The sequence below is a fragment of the Anolis sagrei genome, chromosome 5 (assembly GCF_037176765.1).
Source record: "Anolis sagrei isolate rAnoSag1 chromosome 5, rAnoSag1.mat, whole genome shotgun sequence".
Classification (NCBI taxonomy): Eukaryota; Metazoa; Chordata; class Lepidosauria; order Squamata; family Dactyloidae; genus Anolis; species Anolis sagrei.
Genome location: NC_090025.1, coordinates 45,343,165 through 45,363,967, shown reverse-complemented (window position 1 = coordinate 45,363,967; position 20,803 = coordinate 45,343,165). Strand labels below are relative to the sequence as shown.

The following is a 20,803-nucleotide window of genomic DNA, read 5'->3' as shown; positions in this document are numbered from 1 at the left end:
AGGAAGGAGACACGCGTGTTGGGTCTCCCTCGGGGGACAAGGGGACCTGCGCCTTTAGAGATCCCCGAAGGGTCTGCGAAGCGGGGACTGTGGAGAGGAGCCCTTCGCGTCCGCAGTCGGGGCGTGGGGCGCAATGGGCCGGGAGCGGGCGTGAGAGAGAGAGAGAGAAAGAGAGGCGCGGCGAGGAGCGGCTGTTGCTCCGGAGAGAAGCCCCGAGGCGGCGGCGGCGGCGGCGGGATTCGGAGCCCGGAGGCGCTGGGGAGCCCTAGGAGATGAGGCTCCGGCCGAGCTGCGCCCTCACCACCCTGGCCTGCTTCAGTGCTGCCTCCTTCTTCGCCTGGTACGGCGACTGGAGCCGGAGCGAAGGTGAGAGAGGAGGAGGAGGGGCGGCGCGGGCTGAGAAGGGGCGTCCCGACGCCAAAGTCTCCCAACTCCCTCCCGGGGCGCCTTTCCCGCGGGGGGACCGGCAGGGAAAGGGGGCTGGAAGGCCCGAGAGGCAGCCTAGACGGGGGCCCCGCAACGAGCCTAGGGACTGAGAGAGAGAGAGAGAGAGAGAGAGAGAGAGAGAGAGAGAGAGAGAGAGAGAGACCTCGGGGCGGTCCCGTTCCAACCGCCGCCTCCTGCCCGGCGCGCTTCGCGTGGAAGCTCTCAGACTCCAAGGGTTCCTGTGGCCCTTCTTGCGCTTCAGGGAATGCTTTTGTGTTGTCGAAGGCTTTCGTGGGGTTGCTGTGAGTTTTCCAGGCTGTCTGGCCATACTCCAGAAGTATTCTCTCCTGCCGTTTCGCCCTCTTCTATGGTAGGCACACTTGGAAGTTGGGAGGTTTGTTGGGAACTAGACAATTGGGGTTTATGCATCCAGGTTGGGAGAAAAAACTCTTGTCTGTTGGAGGCAAGTGTGAATGCTGCAATTGATCAACCTGATTAGCATTGAAGAACCTTGCAGCTTCAAGGCATGGCTGCTTCCTGCATAGGGGAATTCAGAAGCATTCTCTCCTGATGTTTCACCTGCATCTATGGCAGGCATCCGCAGAGGTTGTGAGGTTTGTTGGGAACTAGGCCAGTGGGATTTATATATCCAGGGTGGGAGAAAGAACTCTTGTCTACTTGAGACACCTGTGAATACTGCAATTGGCTGCCTTGATTAGCATTGAAGAGCTTTGCAGCTTCAAGGCATGGCTGCCTCCTGCCTGAGGGACTCCAGAAGCATTCTTTCCTGATGTTTCGCTCACATCTAGGGCAGGCATCCTCAAAGGTTGTGAGGTTTGTTGGGAACTAGGCCAGTGGAGTTTATATATCCAGGGTGGGAGAAAGAAGCCTTGTCTGCTTGAGGCAAGTGTGAATGCTGCAATTGATCAACCTGATTAGTACCGAAGAGTCTTGCAGCTTCAAGGCTTGGCTGCCTCCTGCCTGGGGGAATCCAGAAGCATTCTCTCCTGATGTTTCGCCTGCATCTATGGCAGGCATCCGCAGAGGTTGTGAGGTCTGTTGGAAACTAGGCCAGTGGGATTTATATATCCAGGCTGGGAGAAAGACAAGTGTGAATGCTGCAATTGGCCACCTTGATTTGCATTGAGTAGCCTTTAAGCTTCAAAGCATGGCTGCTTCCTGCCCGGTGGAATCCTTTGTTGGGAGGTGTTCACTGGATTGTTTCCAAAGAGGCAAATGGGGTTTATATATCTGGGGAAAGTCCAGGAGTGGGAGAAAGAACTCTTGTCTGCTTGAGGTAAGTGTGACTGTTACAATTGGCCACTGTAATTAACATTTAATGACCTTGTAGCTTCAAAACCTGGCTGTTTCCTGCCAGGGAGAATCCTTTGTTGGGAGGTGATTTTCTGTTTGGAATTCCCCAGTTTTCTGAGTTTTGTTTTTATTTACTGTTCTGATTTCAGTGTTTTTTAAAATACTGGTACCCAGATTTTGTTCCTTTTCATGGTGTTTTCTCAGAGGGTGTGAGGTCTGTTGGAAACTAGGCAAGAGAGTTTATATATGTGTGGAAAGTCCAAGGTGGGAGACAGAACTCTTGTCTGCTTGAGGCAAGTGTGAATGTTGCCATTGATCATCTTGATTAGCATTGAATGGCCTTGAAGCTTCAAGGCTTGGCTGCTTCCTGCCTGGGGAAATCCTTTGTTGGGAGGTGGTTAGCTGGCCCTGATTGTTTCTTGTCTGGTATTTCTGTTTTTGAGTGTGGTTCTTTCTTTACACTGTTACACTGCTATTGATCACCTTGAATATCATTGAATGGCTTTGCAGCTTCAAGGCTTGGCTGCTTCCTTCCTGGGGAATCCTTTGTTGGGAGGTAATTAGCTGGCCCTGATTATTTCTTGTCTGGAATTCCCCTGTTTTTGAGTGTTGTTCTTTCTTTACACTGTTACAGTGCAATTGTTCACCTTGATTAGCATTGAATAGCCTTGCAGCTTCAAGGCTTGGCTGCTTCCTGCCTGGGGGAATCCTTTGTTGTGAGCTGATTAGCTGGTCCTGATTGACTACATGTATGTGGACAATTTGAACAGAAAGAAGGAAAGTATGAAAATGAATAAAATCTGTATATAAAAAAACTCTAACATCAGGACAGTAAAGAAAGAACAGCACTCAAAAGGGGGGAATTCCAGACAAGAAACAATCAGGGCCAGCTAATCACCTCTCAACAAAGGATTCTGCTGGGCAGGAAGTGGCCAAGCCTTGAAACTGCAAGGCTATTCCATGCTAATCAAGGTGATCAACGGCAGCATTTACACTTGCATTCACACATTCCACAGATATATAAACCTCACTTGTCTAGTTTCCAACAAATCTCACAACATCTGAAGATGTCTGCCATAGATGTGGGTGAAAGGTCAGGAGAGAATGCTTCTGGAACATGGCCAGACAACCCGGAAAACTCACAGCAACCCAATGCTTTTGTTGTTTAAGGAACCCCACCCCTAGACCCATTCCCTCTTGAGAGAGTAGAGGGCAAAGTCCTGTGCTGGGAAAGAAGTCTGTAGAAGAAGTGTAAAAGTGTGAACGTGGGAAAGAATCTAGGAAAGGGTTATGCAAGGAAGGACTCACTACTGTACTATTATTCCTACTAATACTAATAATAATAATGACACTGTGTGACATGATTTTTAGTCCCAGGGTTGTGTCATCTCCTAATTGGTTCCATCATAAAAACATGGGGGGGGGGGGGGAATTATCAAACTGTAAAAACTTTCCTTTTCGGAGGATCCTGCAGCACATTTTGCTCCAGCTTTTCATTGGATATCTCATCCAGTCGCAACCGATTCAATATCATTTGTGGCAGTCACCTAAATAGTGTCTCTGGAGTTGATTGACTACTTTCAAAACAAACACTGCACCATTAAACAGGAAATAACACTTTCAAACCAGGTACCATAAAAATACACATATTTAAATATGATTATTATTTATTATTTACAGCATTTATATTCTGTCCTTCTCACCCCGAAGGGGACTCAGAGTGGATCACAGAACACATACATGGCAAATATTCAAAACAGACAGGACAGACATCAGATAGAGGCATCCTGGAGGTTGTGCTCGATTCTGGCCACAAGGGGGTGCTGTTGTTCCATCTTCTATGATGAAGAGCATTGATCACAAACTTCCTCCTTCCTTCTGATTGCTGGCATTTTTCTGTTATTTCTTTGATGGTGTTGAAAATTGCCACCTTGGTTAAATGGTGCCTAATTTTCTCTACACACAGCTCAGAGCTGTTTTCAAACTGCTTAGGTGGATAGTAAACTGGTCTAAAGGTCGGGTGCTCACCTCAACCTGGGCTTTGAACTGCCAACCTTCTGATTGGTAAGATCTATTGCTGCTGGCAATTAACCAATTGTGCTAAAGCCCAGCCGTAAACACAGAAAACAGACTAAACCACCAATCCTAATAAAGCAGGCTTTCAGTGAACTGCCTCCATAAAGATTGGTAGATGCTGGATAAATGTGGGGCCCTTCCACACTTACCGTATATCCCAGGATCTGATCTCAGATTATCTGTTGATCCCAGGTTATCTGGAAGTGGGAACTCATATAATCTAGTTTATATCAGATAATCTAGGATCAGATTCTGGGAAAGGTGAGGAGGGCTTGCTTCCTTTCATTCCTTCCTTCGCAGCCACCACACTGACAGGGAGGCAGGTAGTGATAGTTGGTTGGGGGGGTGGGGGGGGAGAAGAAGAGGAGTACTCAGTAAAACGGAAACAGGATTTATTTTAAGGTTATAAAGACTTTTAAAAGTGTATAACTACTAAAATAATGTATAAATATTGAAATAATATTAAAATAAATATAGCGTCCCTACTTTCTGGATTTTCACTTATTGCGGGTGGTCCTGGAACATAACACCCACAATAAGTGAGAGAACACTGTACATAACTTTGGGCAAGTTATATTCACTCAGCCTGACTACATCTTCCTCTGACTACATCTTGTCAAGAGAACTCTCCAATAGGGAGGCCATAAGTCGGAGTTGACTTGAGGGTGGGTAACAACGATTGCAACCTTGCTGTTTCAAACAAGGAAGTCCCATAAAGCATCCATTCATTGAGGTTATTGCTTTGCACCCCACTGTGGGATAATCTACAATAGAGGTCTCATTGACACCAGTCCAACTTCTGACTTAAGTTCATTGTCCTCACGGAAACTACTCGTGCTTCTCTTGTGATAGTTTTATAGCATGGGTTAAAGCGTGAGGGAAAGGCAGATAACTCTGAATTGTCTGCAGCGTGAGTGCTGTAGGCATGTACTCTTCACCACTGGCATGAATGGAGGAATTCTCTCTCTTCTTGTCTCATAGATTAGAAGGGCATGGAGGAGAAATGCTGCATTTGAGGTATTCTGTCTTAAGTATCCATGTAGAATTCAATGCTGTGCACATAATCCTTGGTATCCGTGATGTGGTGATGCAAGTTCTTATATGTCGCACCTCAGAATAGATTCACCTTGCTGAAATCACTAGAACCGCACACAGACTGAAGTCTTTATAGTTTATTAAAAAGTAAAAGATGGAAAGTTTTAAAAGCAAGTAGAATTCCAAAGATCAATAAAACATAGCACTGTAAAGCAGAATTCCGAATGGCACCAACGAACCAAAGTCCCATGAGAACTTGACAAATTCCAAGACCATGGACACAGGAAAATGAGCACAAGCTGCTTGGTTGAGTGCGAAGTTGCTCTGACCAAGGTTTGTTTTCAAACACACTTCTTAATACCCTTTGCAATACATGAAAGCATTTCTTTGGCCTCTGACCTCCTTCTTGTTGGCTATTCTCATACTCCTTTGAACTCTGAATTCCAAACGGTCAGCCCGATCTAAGATTCTTGTTTCATCAAGGTCAGGCTGCTCGTTAGTGTCAGCCTGATTGCCTTCCTGCCTACTATCAGGCTGAGAACTGTCCTCCTTTTCCAAGTCAATTTGAACCTGGCTAGTTTCAGTATCAAAAACATCATTCCCTGCTGTGGGAAACTGAACTTGTACACCCTGTTCCTCACTGTCTACAACAGGAACATTTTGAACCTTATTGTGAACCTGAATCCCGTCATCCTCGTCAGAGTCACTCTGAGACCCCATCTGAGTCACAACACTATCAGTCTGTGTCTGTGGTACCAGCTGAGTTCCAACATTATAGTACTCAGGTCAAAGAAAGACAAGAAACAACCAACAAGTCACATACCCCCATTTTGAAAAGAATTTATACAAAAATACATTTACCTAGATTTTTAAATGCTAGCCGTCCCCTGCCATGTATTGCTGTGGCCCAGTCTGTGTATATATGTGTGTATATGTGTGTTTGCGTATATATATGTGGTTTTGCGCATGTGTTGTAATGTATTTTTATTTTTTGCTTTTTAAGTCTCTTCTGCTGTATTTTTCAGTGTTTTTACGAGTGATGGTCACTCGTTGGCTTGATAGGTGTATTGTGTCCAAATTTGGTGTCAATTCGTTCAGTGATTTTTGAGTTATGTTAATCCCAAAAACTAACACTACATTTTTATTTATATAGATATACTATAAATCTATATATATAGTATCCCTTATTTCTCGTGCCACTAAGGTAATGCTCATGATCCTGCAAGGAAGACTCCAGAAATACATGGAGAGAGAGTTGCCAGATGTACAACCTGGGTTCAGAAAAGGCAGAGGAACGAGAGACCAGATTGCCAGTATCCACTGGATAATGGAGAATGGCGGGGAGTTTCAGAAAAACATCTATTTCTGTTTCATTGACTATTCTAAAGCCTTTGACTGTGTGGATCATAATAAATTGTGGCAAGTTCTTGGTGGTATGGGCATACCAAATCACTTTGTCTCTCTCCTGAGGAATCTGTATAAGGACCAAGTAGCAACAGTAAGAACTGACCATGGAACAACAGACTAGTTCAAGATTGGGAAAGGCGTACGACAGGGTTGTATACTCTCACCCAACCTATTCAACTTGTATGCAGAACACATCATGCGATGTGCGGGGCTTGACGAATGCAAGGCTGGGGTAAAATTGCTGGAAGAAACATTAACAACCTTAGATGTGCAGATGATACCACTTTGATGGCCGAAAGTGAGGAGCTGAGGAGCCTTCTAATCAAGATCAAAGAAGAAAATGTAAAAGCTGGGTTGCAGCTAAACATAAAAGAAAGCCAAGATTATGACAACAAGAATGACTGATAACTGGGAAATAGAGGGAGAAAACATGGAGGCCGTGACAGACTTTGTATATCTAGGTGCAAAGATTACTGCAGATGCAGAATGCAGCCAGGAAATCAGAAGACACGTACTTCTTGGAAGGAGAGCAATGACCAATCTCGATAAAATATTGAAGAGTAGAGACATCACACTGGCAACGAAGATCTGCATAGTTAAAACAATGGTATTCTCCATAGACACCTACGGATGTGAGAGCTGGACGATAGAGAAGGCTGAGCAAAGGAAGATAGATGCTTTTGAACTGTGGTGCTGGAGGAAAGTTCTGTGAGTGCCTTGGACTGTGAGAAGATCCAACCAGTCCATACTTCAAGAAATAAAGCCTGACTGCTCATTGGAGGGAAGGATAGTAGAGGCCAATATGAAGTACTCTGGCCACATCATGAGAAGAAAGGAAAACTTAGAGAAGACAATGATGCTGGAGGGAAAGGAAGGAAAAAGGAAGAGGGGCCAACCAAGGGCAAGATGAATGGATGGCATCCTTGAAGTGACTTGATTGACCTCGAAGGAGCTGGTGGTGGTGACGGCTGACAGGGAGCTCTGGCGTGGACTGGTCCATGAGGTCACGAAGAGTCGGAAACAACTGAACGAATGAACAACAAGATATACTACAATAAATTACTTACTTAAAAAAATTACTGTGACACCTTTGCAAGAACCTACTGAAGACCTCATTAATATAATTTCATTGGTATCTATTTTTATTTTGAAATTTACCAGTAGCTGCTGCATTTCCCACCCTTGGCTTATACTTGAGTCAATACCGTTTCCCATTTTTTGTGGTAAAATTAGGTGTCTCGGCTTATATTCGGATTATACGGGAGTATATACAGGTAAATGAAATTTTAAGAAAAAATAAATAAAATGGGAGAGGAGGAAATGGTGTATCCTAACTGTGCAAATTTGCAAAGGCATTACTTCTTGTGCTATAAGCAAAGTTTCAGTTCAGGTGTAACATCTTGAGTCAAGTTGACATAGGCATGTCAAACAAATACAAGACAGAATGACAAAGAACTCGTTCGTTCTTTCTTTTGGTTGTTATATTTGTTCTGATTTGCCTTTCTAACTTGTTAGAAAATGCAATCCCCATTTGTTTGCTCAGTATTTTGCAGGACACACCAATAAGTATTTGCAAACTGAACTGAAGCATATTGACTCCAGTTTGCAAAGTTACTCCTGACCTCAGATGTTAGCAGGTTTAGGTTAGGACAAGTATTTGTAATCATTCGCTGTTTCAGAAACCAAATTGTTACTAAGGTTCTTTAAAAATGGTTTTATATCATACTTCACAATGTTTTGGTTTTGCAACTATCCTGAAAACCTATCTTATGAAAACACTATATAGATTTGGAAATAAATAAATTTAAACAAAAAAAACCCCCAAAACAACCAAAGCATTAATATCTTAGGGTCCTTCCACACAATCATATAACTTAGAATATCAAGGCAGAAAATCCCACAATATGCTTGAACTGGGTTATCTGAGTCCCCAATGCTATATATTCCAGTTCATGGCAGAAAATGTGGAATTTTATTCAGCTGCGTGGAACAGGCCTTAAGTTCTTCACATGTCAGGAATGGAATGCTGTTACCAAAGGTTGAAAGAAATTACTTTTTTGAGAATACAGCTTCCATAATCTCTTAGGACCCATCCAAACAACTCCTTTATTGCGGAAACTTCCGCAATTATAAATGGGGCTGTCCAGACAATGTTCTGGTCAACCCGAAATTCATTCGGCACAAACCAGAAAGACCAGGAAAACCCTGGTATGTGCTGGATTAATTTGATAGTGCATTTATTCTGTGCCTTCTTGGAAAAATTCACATAGCCTCTATTAGAAGCCCTGGCAGGCTCTTATGGCTCGTAGAAATGATGTCCCAGGAGAGCGGGGGGGGGGGGGGGATATCTCCCTCCCCTCGCTCTCCTGGCACGTCATTTCTATGTGCTGTGAGAGCTCGTCCGGGCTTCTAATGGAGGCTATGTAAGTTTTTCTTAGTTTTCTAAGGTTCTGGGGGTTGGGGAAAGGGGGGGGGGGGGAAGGCCTGCACACATTCTCTTGGAAAGCATGAGCTTTCTGGGGTAGGTGCGGACAGCCCCCCAAAAACATCCGCCTTTTTAATGTGGATGCTTTTGGGATAAAGGGCTGTCTGGATCCGCCCTCAGGCAGCATAGTCATTGTGTAGATTTCACCACAGAATGGCTATAGGATGGTGTACGAACTAATCCATCAGTCTCCCAGATAAGTCTATAATAATTGAGAAGTGTTATATGAGGCATTCACAAACCACAGTGGATGCTTCATTGCTGCTCTTCTTTTCATGAAAACAGATCTCCCAAAACATAGTTTTGAGCTAACATTTAAGAGCCTTATGTGAAACTGAGTAGGATATTTGTGAGACAGTAAAACATAACATAACACAATGGCATGTTAAAGAACCAATTAGATAAGAAGGTATTCTTCTAATGCTGTTTCATTACAAGAAGTTTGGTAAGAGTAGGACTAAATTGTATGGCAATTTTTGAGATGGATGCAAACATTTAATTTTTTGATAGAAGGCCTGCAGATGGTGGATCACCCACCTGTGCATTGAAGATACTATTCTGAAACATTTCTTTAGCAAAAACAAAAACAAAAAACTGAGGAATTTCTAGAGTTCTTTCACACAACAGCATTATGATTCCTCTTAAACTGCCATGGCAGCAGTCTATGATATTCTGGGATTTGCAGTTTAGAAAGGGGCATTTAGAATTCTCAGCCAGAGATCTCTAGCGCCTTACCAAACTACAAACCACATATTCGTACAGAATATTGCTATGGTAGCTAACATGGAATAATAACACCATAATTTTATAGTGTAAAAAGTGGCAAATATCAATATCAGTTTAAAAGCTGGATATGTATCTGCCTTCTATATGTAGTTTCTGCAATTGGCCATTGGCAGTGTACTCAAACTTTGGAGCATTTTGTTCCATACAGATCCACAGTGATGATATCTGTCGTGGAAGTAATACATCTCTCTTGCTTAATGTTTTGATTGGATAGCTTTGAAATCCCTGCACCTACTCAACTAAGCCCCCTTCCACATAGCCATATAACCCAGAATATCAAGGCAGAAGAATCCATAAACCATAGTGGATGTGGAATATCCGACTGTCCATAGTGTCCATGTGGAAAATCTCCTTCCAGCAGCTCATAAAGCAAGAAACTCTCTCTCTCTCTCTCTCTCTCTCTGAGGTCTTGCACAGCTCAAGTCTGAAAATGTAACAGTTGCGAAAACTCCCAGGCTCAGCTACCTCCCCAGGCATGGCCCAACCAATCAGCTTTGTGCTTTGCATTTTACAGTTAATGCATTCACCAATTGATTTCTTACACACCCCAGCAGAAACCCTTCACTTGATTATTGGGTATGGTATGGGTGTGTTTGAATTGTGCCTTCTATTTAAAAGATGACTGAAATGGGGAATCTCACCAAGGGCTCTTTATACCAAACCTTGTACATTGATACATTGGACTTTAAACAGATTTGCTTTCAAAGTCAAAGGACCTATTCTTCATGATCCAAATGAGGCAGAGTGGGAGCAAGTAGGCATGGCATCCATATGATGCATAGGGAACCATGGTGGTGGAATGGGTTAAATCCTTATGGTGGCTAAACTGCTGACCTGAATCTGTGAGACAGAGTGAGCTCCCATCTGTCAGCTCCAGTTTCCCATGTGGGGACACAGGGTGGTAAAACATCTGGGCATCCCCTGGGCAACATCCTTGCAGATGGCCAATTCACTCACACCAGAAGCGACTTGCAGTATCTCAAGTCACTTCTGACATGAACACATTGGGACTATTTCTCCTTTAAATGTTTTGGAATGTTCTGGAACTTCCCTGAACCTTTGGAGCTCACTCACACTTTGTGGCTGTGTGAACAGTTGGGTTGTTTCATAGTTGGAGTGGCTGTAGCTGCTCATATGGCCTTCCCCCTTTCCCTAGGCTTGGGCAGCCTACAGGGACTAGTTCTTACCTTCCACTTCCCATCCTCAGTTTAGCAGAACCACTGGGTATGAAACAGCTGATGGGCATCAATCATTGAATCCACTAATACTGGTTGGGGTGACGGAGTGATTGGAAAAGTAGGAGAATTATTTCTCTCTTGTGTTGCTCCATTGTTCCATTCAGTGTCAGTGAATATGAGAAGCAACGACCACGTCAGCGTAGTTGTGGTTGCCACTACTTAGTTGGCCTGTGTAAAGGGTCGAAAAGTATGCTTTAAACATAATATATGTGAGAGGAAGCCACAGGGAGGAGGGAGCTAGCTTGTTTTCTGCTTCCTTGGAGACTAGGACACGGAACAATGGCTTCAAACTACAAGAGAGGAGATTCCATCTGAACATTAGGAAGAACTTCCTGACTGTGAGAGCCGTTCAGCAGTGGAACTCTCTGCCCCGGAGTGTGGTGGAGGCTCCTTCTTTGGAAGCTTTTAAACAGAGGCTGGATGGCCATCTGTCAGGGGTGATTTGAATGCAATATTCCTGCTTCTTGGCAGGGGGTTGGACTGGATGGCCCATGAGGTCTCTTCCAACTCTTTGATTCTATGATTCTATGATTCTATATTGATAATGGTTCTAGAATTTCCTAGGCATATATCTTACATACAGTGTTAGGAAAACATTCTTAAGAATTGAATTATTTTTCATCATCAAACAATTGTTAGAGCACAGACATTATCCAAATAAGGTAAAGATTTTCCCCTGACATTAAGTCCAGCCATGTCCAACTCTGGGGATTGGTGCTCATCTCAATTTCTAAGCCAAAGAGCCAGCGTTGTCCATAGACACCTCCAAGGTCATGTGGCCAGCATGACTGCATGGAGCGGCGTTACCTTCCCACTGTAGTGGTACCTATTGATCTACTCACATTTGCATGTTTTCAAACTGCTAGGTTGGCAGGAGCTGGGGCTGACAGCGGAAGCTCAAGCCGCTCCCCGAATTCAAATTTTTGACCTTTTGATCAACAAGTTTAGCAGCACCGGGGGCTCCACATTATCCAAATATCAACCTCTTATCTTTCCCCCCAAAATAATTCATATTGTGCTGTATTAAAACCATATTCCGTTGTCTGGAAGTAATTAACAGCAGATCTATTTATAGATCACAGATCCATTTCCCCCTCTTGATAGTTTACAGGGACAGTTAGCAGAACAACAATATTCCCAAAGCTGCAGTAGTTTCGTTTAATGATGTTGTTGCCTATAGTGTTCATCTAGAGCTTTTGAGCACAGCCTACACCTGCAGATTTGTCAAATAAAAGCAAAAACCACTTCTGTGTACTTTGTATGCTCAGGTTTCTCTTTAGATAGGGAGGCACTGCCCTTTTTAGTGTGCTTTATGATAAGATAATTAAATTGCTCCTGCCAAAAGTTAACATTATACACATAAGCAATACTTTGAATAAAGCCAGTTGGGAAGTAGACCAAAGGAAATGCCCATTGGTTTATAAGATGCATGCGTTATTATTCAATTAGAAAGATCGCTTAAGGCATTGAACTAGATGGCTCTCCGCTTTGATATGTTTAACTGATGCTGGCTCCTCTATAAGGAAATAATGTGGTGAAAACATTGGTTAGGATTCCAACTAGAGTAGACCCTTGGAATCATTTGTTGAATCCTGATTCCAGGGTTTAAACAAATCAACAAATTTATTCATGAAATTGCAGTTGAATTGCCCCTAATTTCATTTAACCTCCAGTTTGCTAGTCAAAAAAGAACTACTGTGTGACAAAATGGTAAAGGTAAAGGTTTCCCCTTGACATTAAGTCTAGTCGAGTCCACCTCTGGGGCATGGTGCTCATCTCCATTTCTAAGCGGAAGAGCCAGCATTGTCCATAGATACCTCCTAGGTCATGTGGCCGGCATGACTGCATGGAGCACTGTTCCCTTCCTGCAGAAACGGTACTTATTTAAGTCATATCCCATATTTTCTTCAATATAGGGTTTCAAAGAAGCTAGCTATACTAAATCAAATTGAATTTTAACTGTAAGTAGTGCAGTATGTGAATGAAGCTGAAAGTTTGGTGGAATGCAAAAATGTTTGGGCCTTCCTTGTGGCTACTTTTCTCACCCATGCTTTAAAAAAAGTAACTGAGGGGAAAACATTGTAGTACAGACAACTATGCATGCTTTCCTGAGCATCTCAGAAGAAAAGTGGGCTAATGTGTTGTCGAAGGCCTTCCTGGCCAGTGTCACTGGGTTGTTGTAGGTTTTTTGGGCTGTATGGCCGTATTCTAGAAGTATTCTCTCCTGATGTTTCGCTTGCATCTATGGCAGGCATCCTCAGAGGTATTGAGACCTCAAACCTTTGAGGATACCTGCCATAGATGCAGGTGAAAGGTCAGGTGAGAATATTTCTAGAACACAGCCATACAGCCCAAAAACCCTACAACAACAAAGTGGGCCGAGATGATGAGAGTTGTAGTCCACTCACATCTGGAGAGCCATTTGTATTCCTAATGGAATCATTCGTGCTTTATTCCTTTCTTTTATTCTTTGAATGACGGAAAATACAGATAAGCGGTGAATACTTTAGTTCTCAGAGGTCCATCTCATCAGTGCACTGCATCTTCTGAATGTATTCTGTAAGTTGCCCTTTGCATTCACAAATCCTGCGCCACCAGACAAAATGATGCATGTCTAATAAATATGTTGCCACCATGAAATGTTTGGAAAGCTTTGGTGTAGAGTCATTGAGATAAAGAAGCAATGAAGTCTACCATCCGGGTGGGGCCATACCACTGTTTTGCTTTAAAAAAAACTAAAACTAAATTGATAGGTCTGGTGACTGGAGGCGAGGGGGATATTGGCAGACCTGAGATGGCATCTATTAGTAAACACTTATGCAGCACATTAATAATGCATTGATTCAATAAGTGCTTTGGAGCATTTATGGGCAACTCTAGATGGAATGCTGTTTTGAATGTGATCAGTCATTGTGTTTTCTTTTGTTTTGTTTTTTGAACACCAACAAACATTGGTCCCAACATCAAGCACACTTTTAAAAAACAATCCAACCATGTTTAGTGTTGTAATTGGAAATGCTTTCATTGCCAATTAGTGAAGTTTCCTCAGGACAAAACCTACGAGATTCGGCTACTACATGTTGTTCAAAAGCCAGTGAGGCTTTGTAATAATAGTGTTTAACTGTTTCCCTGTATGGCGCCTTAGGGAAACATAAAGGAAAACAGACTCGTAAATCTATGGTCCTGTTTTACAAAGTCTAACTCAGAGTCAGTCAGCCTGCTGGTGGGGAGTAAATTTTATAAGGATGTGTAAGCAGCTCATGTTTTTATTTAACTTAAAAGAATTAGTATTGATCTAGAAATCGGTACATGTATGTATGTACCCATGTACTATACATGGGCCCCCAGGTAATGCAGAGGATTCAACCGCTGAGCTGCTGAACTGCTGAACTTGCAGACCGAAAAGTTGGCAGTTCGATTCCGAAGAATGGGGTGAGGTCCTGCTTTTAGCCCCAGCTTTTGCCAACCTAGCAGTTCAAAAACATACAAATGTGAGTAGATCAATAGTACTGCTCTAGCGGGAAGGTAATGGCACTCGTTGCAGTCATACCGGCCACATGACCCAGGAGGTGTCTACAGACAATGCCGGCTTTTTGGCTTAGAAATGGAGATGAGCACCAGCCCTCAGAGTCAGACACGAGTAGACTTAATGTCAAGGGAAACCTTTACCTTTACTATGCCACTATTCTTTTTGTAAATAGATTTTCTAAAATACTTTGTTTCCTTTGGAGAAGGACATGCATATATTGTATCCAGCAAGACTTGGACATAGTTTTTTTAAAAAGAATATTTCTATTTCGTTTTTGCTGCTTGCCTCCTGAACTCTGCTTTCTATCAATTAATTAATTTATTATCTGACATATATAATTTACATTTACAATTACAGAAAGTAGAACTGGTTTCTATGAAGGGCAGCTTTTGAACCTTCGCCAAAGACTTTTGTACGCTGAAAAAGAAAACAGAAAAAGATCACGTGAGCTGTATAATGTCCTGAATGAAATCAAACAATTCATTGGTGTGCCAACTGCGAGTTCACTAAACGTTACAGGTTTGTGTTGGACTCTCTTTTTTTAATGATTGCAAATTCTTAAGTTAAGTCAGAAAAGAAACTTGTGCTTTCACAAATGTAGTATGACTTATTTACTTTATTGGACTACAGACAATCCCCAAGTTACAAACAAGATAGGTTCTGTATGTTTGTTCTTAAGTTGAATTTGTATGTAAATTGGAACAGATACATTTCTAAGTTTAAGTCTGGCCAAACATATAAGTTTTGGATAGCATTGGGAAGGTTTAACACCACTGTAGGAGCCCCTGGTGGTGCAGTGGGTTAAGCCCTTGTGCCAGTAGAACTGAAGAACAAGGTTCAAATTTGGGGAGAGCTCCCTCTGTCAGCTCCAGCTCCCCATGCGGGGACATGAGAGAAGCCTCCCATAAGGATGGTAAAACATCAGAACATCCGGGCATCCCTTGGGCAATGTCTTTGCAGATTGCCAATTCTCTCACACCAGAAGCGACATGCAGTTTCTCAAGTTGCTCCTGAAACAAAGAAAAATAAAGTGAAAAAAACAAACACAATTGTGGTGTTTGTTTTACTGTCTGTGCCCCCGTTCAGAAGATTTCAACTCTCTTTCTGTCCTTGTGATCATTGGATTTTGAAAAAATTGACTTGTTGTGGAAACAAGGATTTGAGACAAAGCTTCAGTGGAGACACCTTTCCCCCCATGATAACTCTTTCAGCAGCTAATTTCCCTTCCTAGGGATAGATTTCTTTCACTTCCTGTTGTCTCTCCCCCATTCTTAACTACGAGTCTCATGTAATTGGATGTTTGTAACTCAGGGACTGCCTGTAGTTAGAGTGGCCATTTGGTCAAAAAGAAAAAGAAAAAATGTATCATCCAAAAAAGGGAAACAGGGGTTGCATATATTTTGCAGCTATGAATTTTTACAGAGGGATGCAAGTTTATAACCAGTGGTATAATGTGTTATCGATAACTTTAATGACCGAAATCACTGGGTTGCTGTGAGTTTTCCGGGCTCTATGGCCATGTTCCGGAAGCATTATCTCCTGACATTTCACCCACGTCTGTGGCAGGCGTCCTCAGAGGTTGTGAGGTTTGTTGTGGATGCTGCATTTGTGTAGATTTGTCCACAGTGCATGGTATACAGGTAGACATAGGAACCACCAAATGCATCTTCCAAACACGAACCAAGGAACATGAAAGGCACTGCAGATTAGTTCAGCCAGAGAAGTCAGCCATAGCAGAGCACTTAATGAACCAACCTGAACACAGCATATTATTTGAGAACACAGAAATGCTGGATAAGCACCATGTCGGACTACACAGAGAAGCCATTGAAATCCATAAGCATGTGGACAATTTCAGCAGAGAGAAAACCGTAACATGAGCAAAATTTGGCTACCAGTATTAAAAAAACCCTCTAAAATTGGGACAGTGAATAAATACGACAGGGAAATTCCAGACAAGAAACAATCAGGGCCAGCTAATCACCTCCCAAAAAAGGATTCCCCAAGATAGAAAGCAGCCAGGCTTTGAAGCTGCAAGGCCATTAAATGCTAATCAAGGTGGCCAATTGCAACATCCACACTTGCCTCAAGCATACAAGAGTTCTTTCTCTCACTCTGGACATTCCACAGAAGCAGCCAGGCTTTGAAGCTGTAAGGCCATTCAGTGCTAATCAGGGTGGCCAACTGCAACATTCACACTTGCCTCAAGCAGACAAGAGTTCTTTCTCCCACCCTGGACATTCCACAGATATATAAATCCCATCTGCCTAGCTTCCAACAGACCTCTCAACCTCTGAGGATGCCTGCCATAGATGTGGACAAAACGTCAGGAGAGAATGCTTCTGGAACATGGCCATACAGCCTGGAAAACTCACAGCAACCAAATGGTATAATTTTTATTTGTGGGTCACAGTTGGCAGGCTGAATCTTTAAGCATGCTGTTTGCACACATTTAATCATGCCATGGTTAAAACTTGGAAGATGTTATGCACATAATCAAATGTTTGGATTTGGCATATTTCTTTTTAAGCCTCTGTGAAGTGCAAAGTGCCCAAGCACATCAACAAGCTCCCGTTAAATCTTACAAATATCTTCTACTATTTGCCGCATCTCCGGAAGCATGAAAACAGCATCCATCCAAATGTCATAATTGGACAAGGAAGGACTGGGGGTAAGAATAATATGTAATGTTCGATAATGTTAGCCATAAAATTAATGTATAACTCATTTCTGTTCTTTGCAGTAAAATTGTGATGTATGCATTTTCTGAAATACGAGGGTTGAATAAAAGTAATGCCTCCACCTTTGTTACTTGGGTTTGGATGGGAATATTTTAATAAATCAAATGCAGAAATAATCCTTAGAATGTGCTCTTTAACTACCACTATTCACTTTTTCACATAATCATCAGACAATTGGATACATTTCTGCCAATGATGACAAGTTTTCTGAAGCTGTCACAGAAGAAGTGGACACTCTGTTTCCACAACCAGCATCTCACAGTTCTCTCAATGTCTTCATCAGAAGCATAATGATGTCCCCGCAGATCTTCTTTCATTATCAGGAACAGATGGAAGTCAGACGGTGCTAAATTTGGACTGTATGAAGGATGTCGTATGGTGGTGAGATCCAGTCTCTGAAGTTTCAAGTCTGTGTGCCTTCATTTCAGGCATCAGCATCCTGGGTACCCATCATGCACAGATCTTCCGATAGCCAAGCAAAGCAATAATATGACCCACACGTTCTTGTGAAATGCCGATTATGCTTGAAATTTCTCCCTGAGTGGTATAATGATTGTCCAATCTGTCAACCTTTTGCTTGTGAAACTCAGTGGTTGCTGTCACAGGACGTCCAATTCTTTGTCATGCAAGTCAGATGTTCCCACCTCAACAACTTTAAACTTACTTGCCCAATGATGCACAGTACTCACATCAACACAATCACCATAAACAGCTTGCATTTTCTGATGAATCTCCTTTGGGGTGACACATTCTGCTGTCAAGAATTCAATGACTGCATGTTACTTTAGTCGCATTGACCGACCGTCTGCGCAGGGTTCCATACTTTGCACTTTAACAACACAACCATTCAATGCTAAGGCTTCCCACCTAAATGGAACTGTAGAGGAGAGTCTACTGAACAAGCCATTACCTGTCGCATACCAGTACTGCCATCTGTTGAGGAGTTACGAAGGTGGAGGCATTACTTTTCATTCAACCCTCGTAGTACTCTATTAATTTCAGCTCTTGTTGAATATCCCTGTGTTTGTGTACCTGCTGATCTATACGTAGAGCTATGCAAGTGGACACGTTATACTCTGTTGCTCAGGCAGAACTCTTGCACTATCCTAGGAAATTCACAGAACGTCCTTGTGTTGATCATCTTCCCTCCTCAGCATAATCTATTTTATAGGGATATAGTGAGGATAAAGTGAGAAGGAAGAGGTGAGCCACAAAAGCTGCACTGAGCTAATTGGAAGAAAGATAGGAAATCAGTTAACTTATACCTTAATAAAGAATCATTGCCTGTAGAAGGCATGCAAAATATACTACATTGTTAAAACATTTTGTAACTTCTCCCTAAAACAATTATCTATATACAAAAAATTTTGAAACAAAAATGTATAGCATGCTATGGCTCAGCAGCTCTCCTAACCAAATTACCACATCATAAATTGGGGGTGAATGGAAATCATATTGGCAATTTCACATATACCGCCCATTAATACCACACTCAAGGAGCTGGTGGTGGAAGGCTTTTTGGCATGTACACATAAAATATTGGAGAACTGGGTGTTTTAAAAGTTTTAGAATATATCATAAGTTAGTTGTCAAAGGCTTTCATGGCCAGAATCACTGGGTTGCTGTGAGTTTTCCAGGCTGTATGGACATGTTTCAGAAGCATTCTCTCCTGACGTTTCACCCACATCTATATGGAGCCCCCGGTGGCGCAGTGGGTTAAAGCACTGTGCCGGCAGGACTGAAGACCGACAGGTTCCAGGTTCGAATCCGGGGAGAGGCGGATGAGCTCCCTCTATTAGCTCCAGCTGCTCATGCGGGGACATGAGAGAAGCTTCCCACAAGGATGATAAAAACATCAAAAATCATCCAGGCGTCCCCTGGGCAACGTCCTTGCAGACGGCCAATTCTCTCACAACAGGAGCGGTTGCTCCTGACACACACACAAAAAAACCCCACATCTATGGCAGGCAATGTCAGAGGTTGAGGGGGTCTGTTGGAAACTAGACAAGTGAGGCTTATATATCTGTGGAATGTCCAGGGTGGAAGAAATAACTCTTGTCTGCTTGGGCCAAGGGTAAATTTTGCAATTGGCCACCTTGATTAGCATTTAATGGCCTTGCTGCTTCAAAGCCTGGCTGGAATTCCCCTTGTTTGTTTGTTTTTTTAGTTTTTTTTAGTGTTCCTCTTTACTTACTGTCTTTATTTACAAGAAATCTTTATCTGACCCTGGACATTCTAAGATACATAAAACTCAATTGCCTAGATTCCAACAGACCCCTCAACCTCTGATGTGGGCAAAACGTCAGGAGAGAATACTTCTCAAACATGGCCATACAGCCCAGAAAACTCACAGCAACCTACTTTCTTTTTGTATTGAATGCATTGTATTGAATAGATAGATGCACATCTGCTGACTTGTTTGACTAAATATAGGAGTTACATTGTGTTAAGAATAAGGATATTATGTTATTGCACAAATTCAATTCTTGTGATATACTAACTACATGAAATTGTTCTATGCACTTATTAAAAAAACTAAGCGCATATAATTTCTTTGTGTCAGTGTCTTTAGTAATGGGCATTCCAACAGTGCGAAGAGAAAAACAAAATTATTTGGTAGCTACTCTCAAGTCTCTTTTCTCTGGAATATCTGAAATACAGAAGAACAATTCTGTGGTAATTGTCTTTATAGCCGAGGTAAGAGATTAGCATGATATTGTCGCATAGAATCATAGAATAATAAAGTTGGAAGAGACCACATGGCCCATCTAGTCCAAACCCCTGCCATGCAGGAAAAGCACAATCAAAGTACCCCTGACAAATGGCCATCCAGTCTCAGTTTAAAAGTTTCATGTTTGCATGAGATTATGAGATAAGCATGACAATGTCATGTAAACTTCACCAGCTGAAATTTCATTTTCTGCATAATTGCTGAAAGATCTTGAGCTCTGACCTGTTTCCACATAGCTACACTACTCCAAAGAGCCCCCAGTGGTGCAGTGGGTTAAACCACTGAACTGCTAAACTTGTTGACCAAAAGGTCGCAGGTTCGAATCCAGGGAGCGGCGTGAGCGTCCGCTGTCAGCCCCAGCTACTGCCAACCTAGCAGTTTGAAAACATAGGTACCGCTCCAGCAGGAAGGAAATGGCACTACATGCAGTCATGCCGGCCACATGACCTTGGAGGTGTCTACGGACAATGCCGGCTCATCGGCTTAGAAATGGAGATGAGCACAAACCCATGACTGGACTTAATGTCAGGGGAAAGCCTTTACCCTTTTACACCACTCCGAAAGCTCTGTGGCATTAAAGTAACAGAATCGCTTCCGATTTAGAGCTGCAATGAGAGGAAAGCTGTATCTGCAGTCTATCACACAGCTTTCAGAGGCCCCTTCCACACAGCTATATAAAATCCACATTGAACGATTATATGGCAGTATGGACTCAGATAATCCAGTTCAAAGCAGACATTGTGGGATTTTCTGCCTTGATATTCTGTGTTAGATGGCTGTGTGGAAGGGCCAAGAGTGGCAAGATTGGTTGCCAATGATTCCATACACCAAAAATGATGGCAATTTCATCTATTTATCCATGCTGGTTAAAATGGGATGGTGAGCAGGGTGGAATGGGATTTAATGTAGAAGTATAATGAAGTAATTTTTAATGTGACAACAAGCTTCTCTTTTTGAAAACTGGCATCTGATGCTGGAACTCACCAAGCATTGCAGTTCTAGTGTCTTGTTCAATGTATGTATAATAGTTAAAAC

The 20,803-nt window shown here is 42.5% G+C and overlaps 1 protein-coding gene across 1 annotated transcript in view; it reads left to right on the top strand.

Annotated features, from left to right (window-relative positions):
• Positions 1-264: 264 nt before the first annotated feature.
• The window catches only part of MGAT4D (MGAT4 family member D), a 40,658-nt gene continuing 20,119 nt past the window's right edge, over positions 265-20,803 (top strand). Inside the window, exons 1-4 of the mRNA XM_060776204.2 lie at positions 265-366; positions 14,654-14,815; positions 16,827-16,967; positions 19,601-19,734. Coding sequence (XP_060632187.2) covers positions 273-366; positions 14,654-14,815; positions 16,827-16,967; positions 19,601-19,734 — 531 coding nt within the window. The 5' untranslated portion in view covers positions 265-272. The remainder of the gene's footprint in view (positions 367-14,653; positions 14,816-16,826; positions 16,968-19,600; positions 19,735-20,803) is intronic.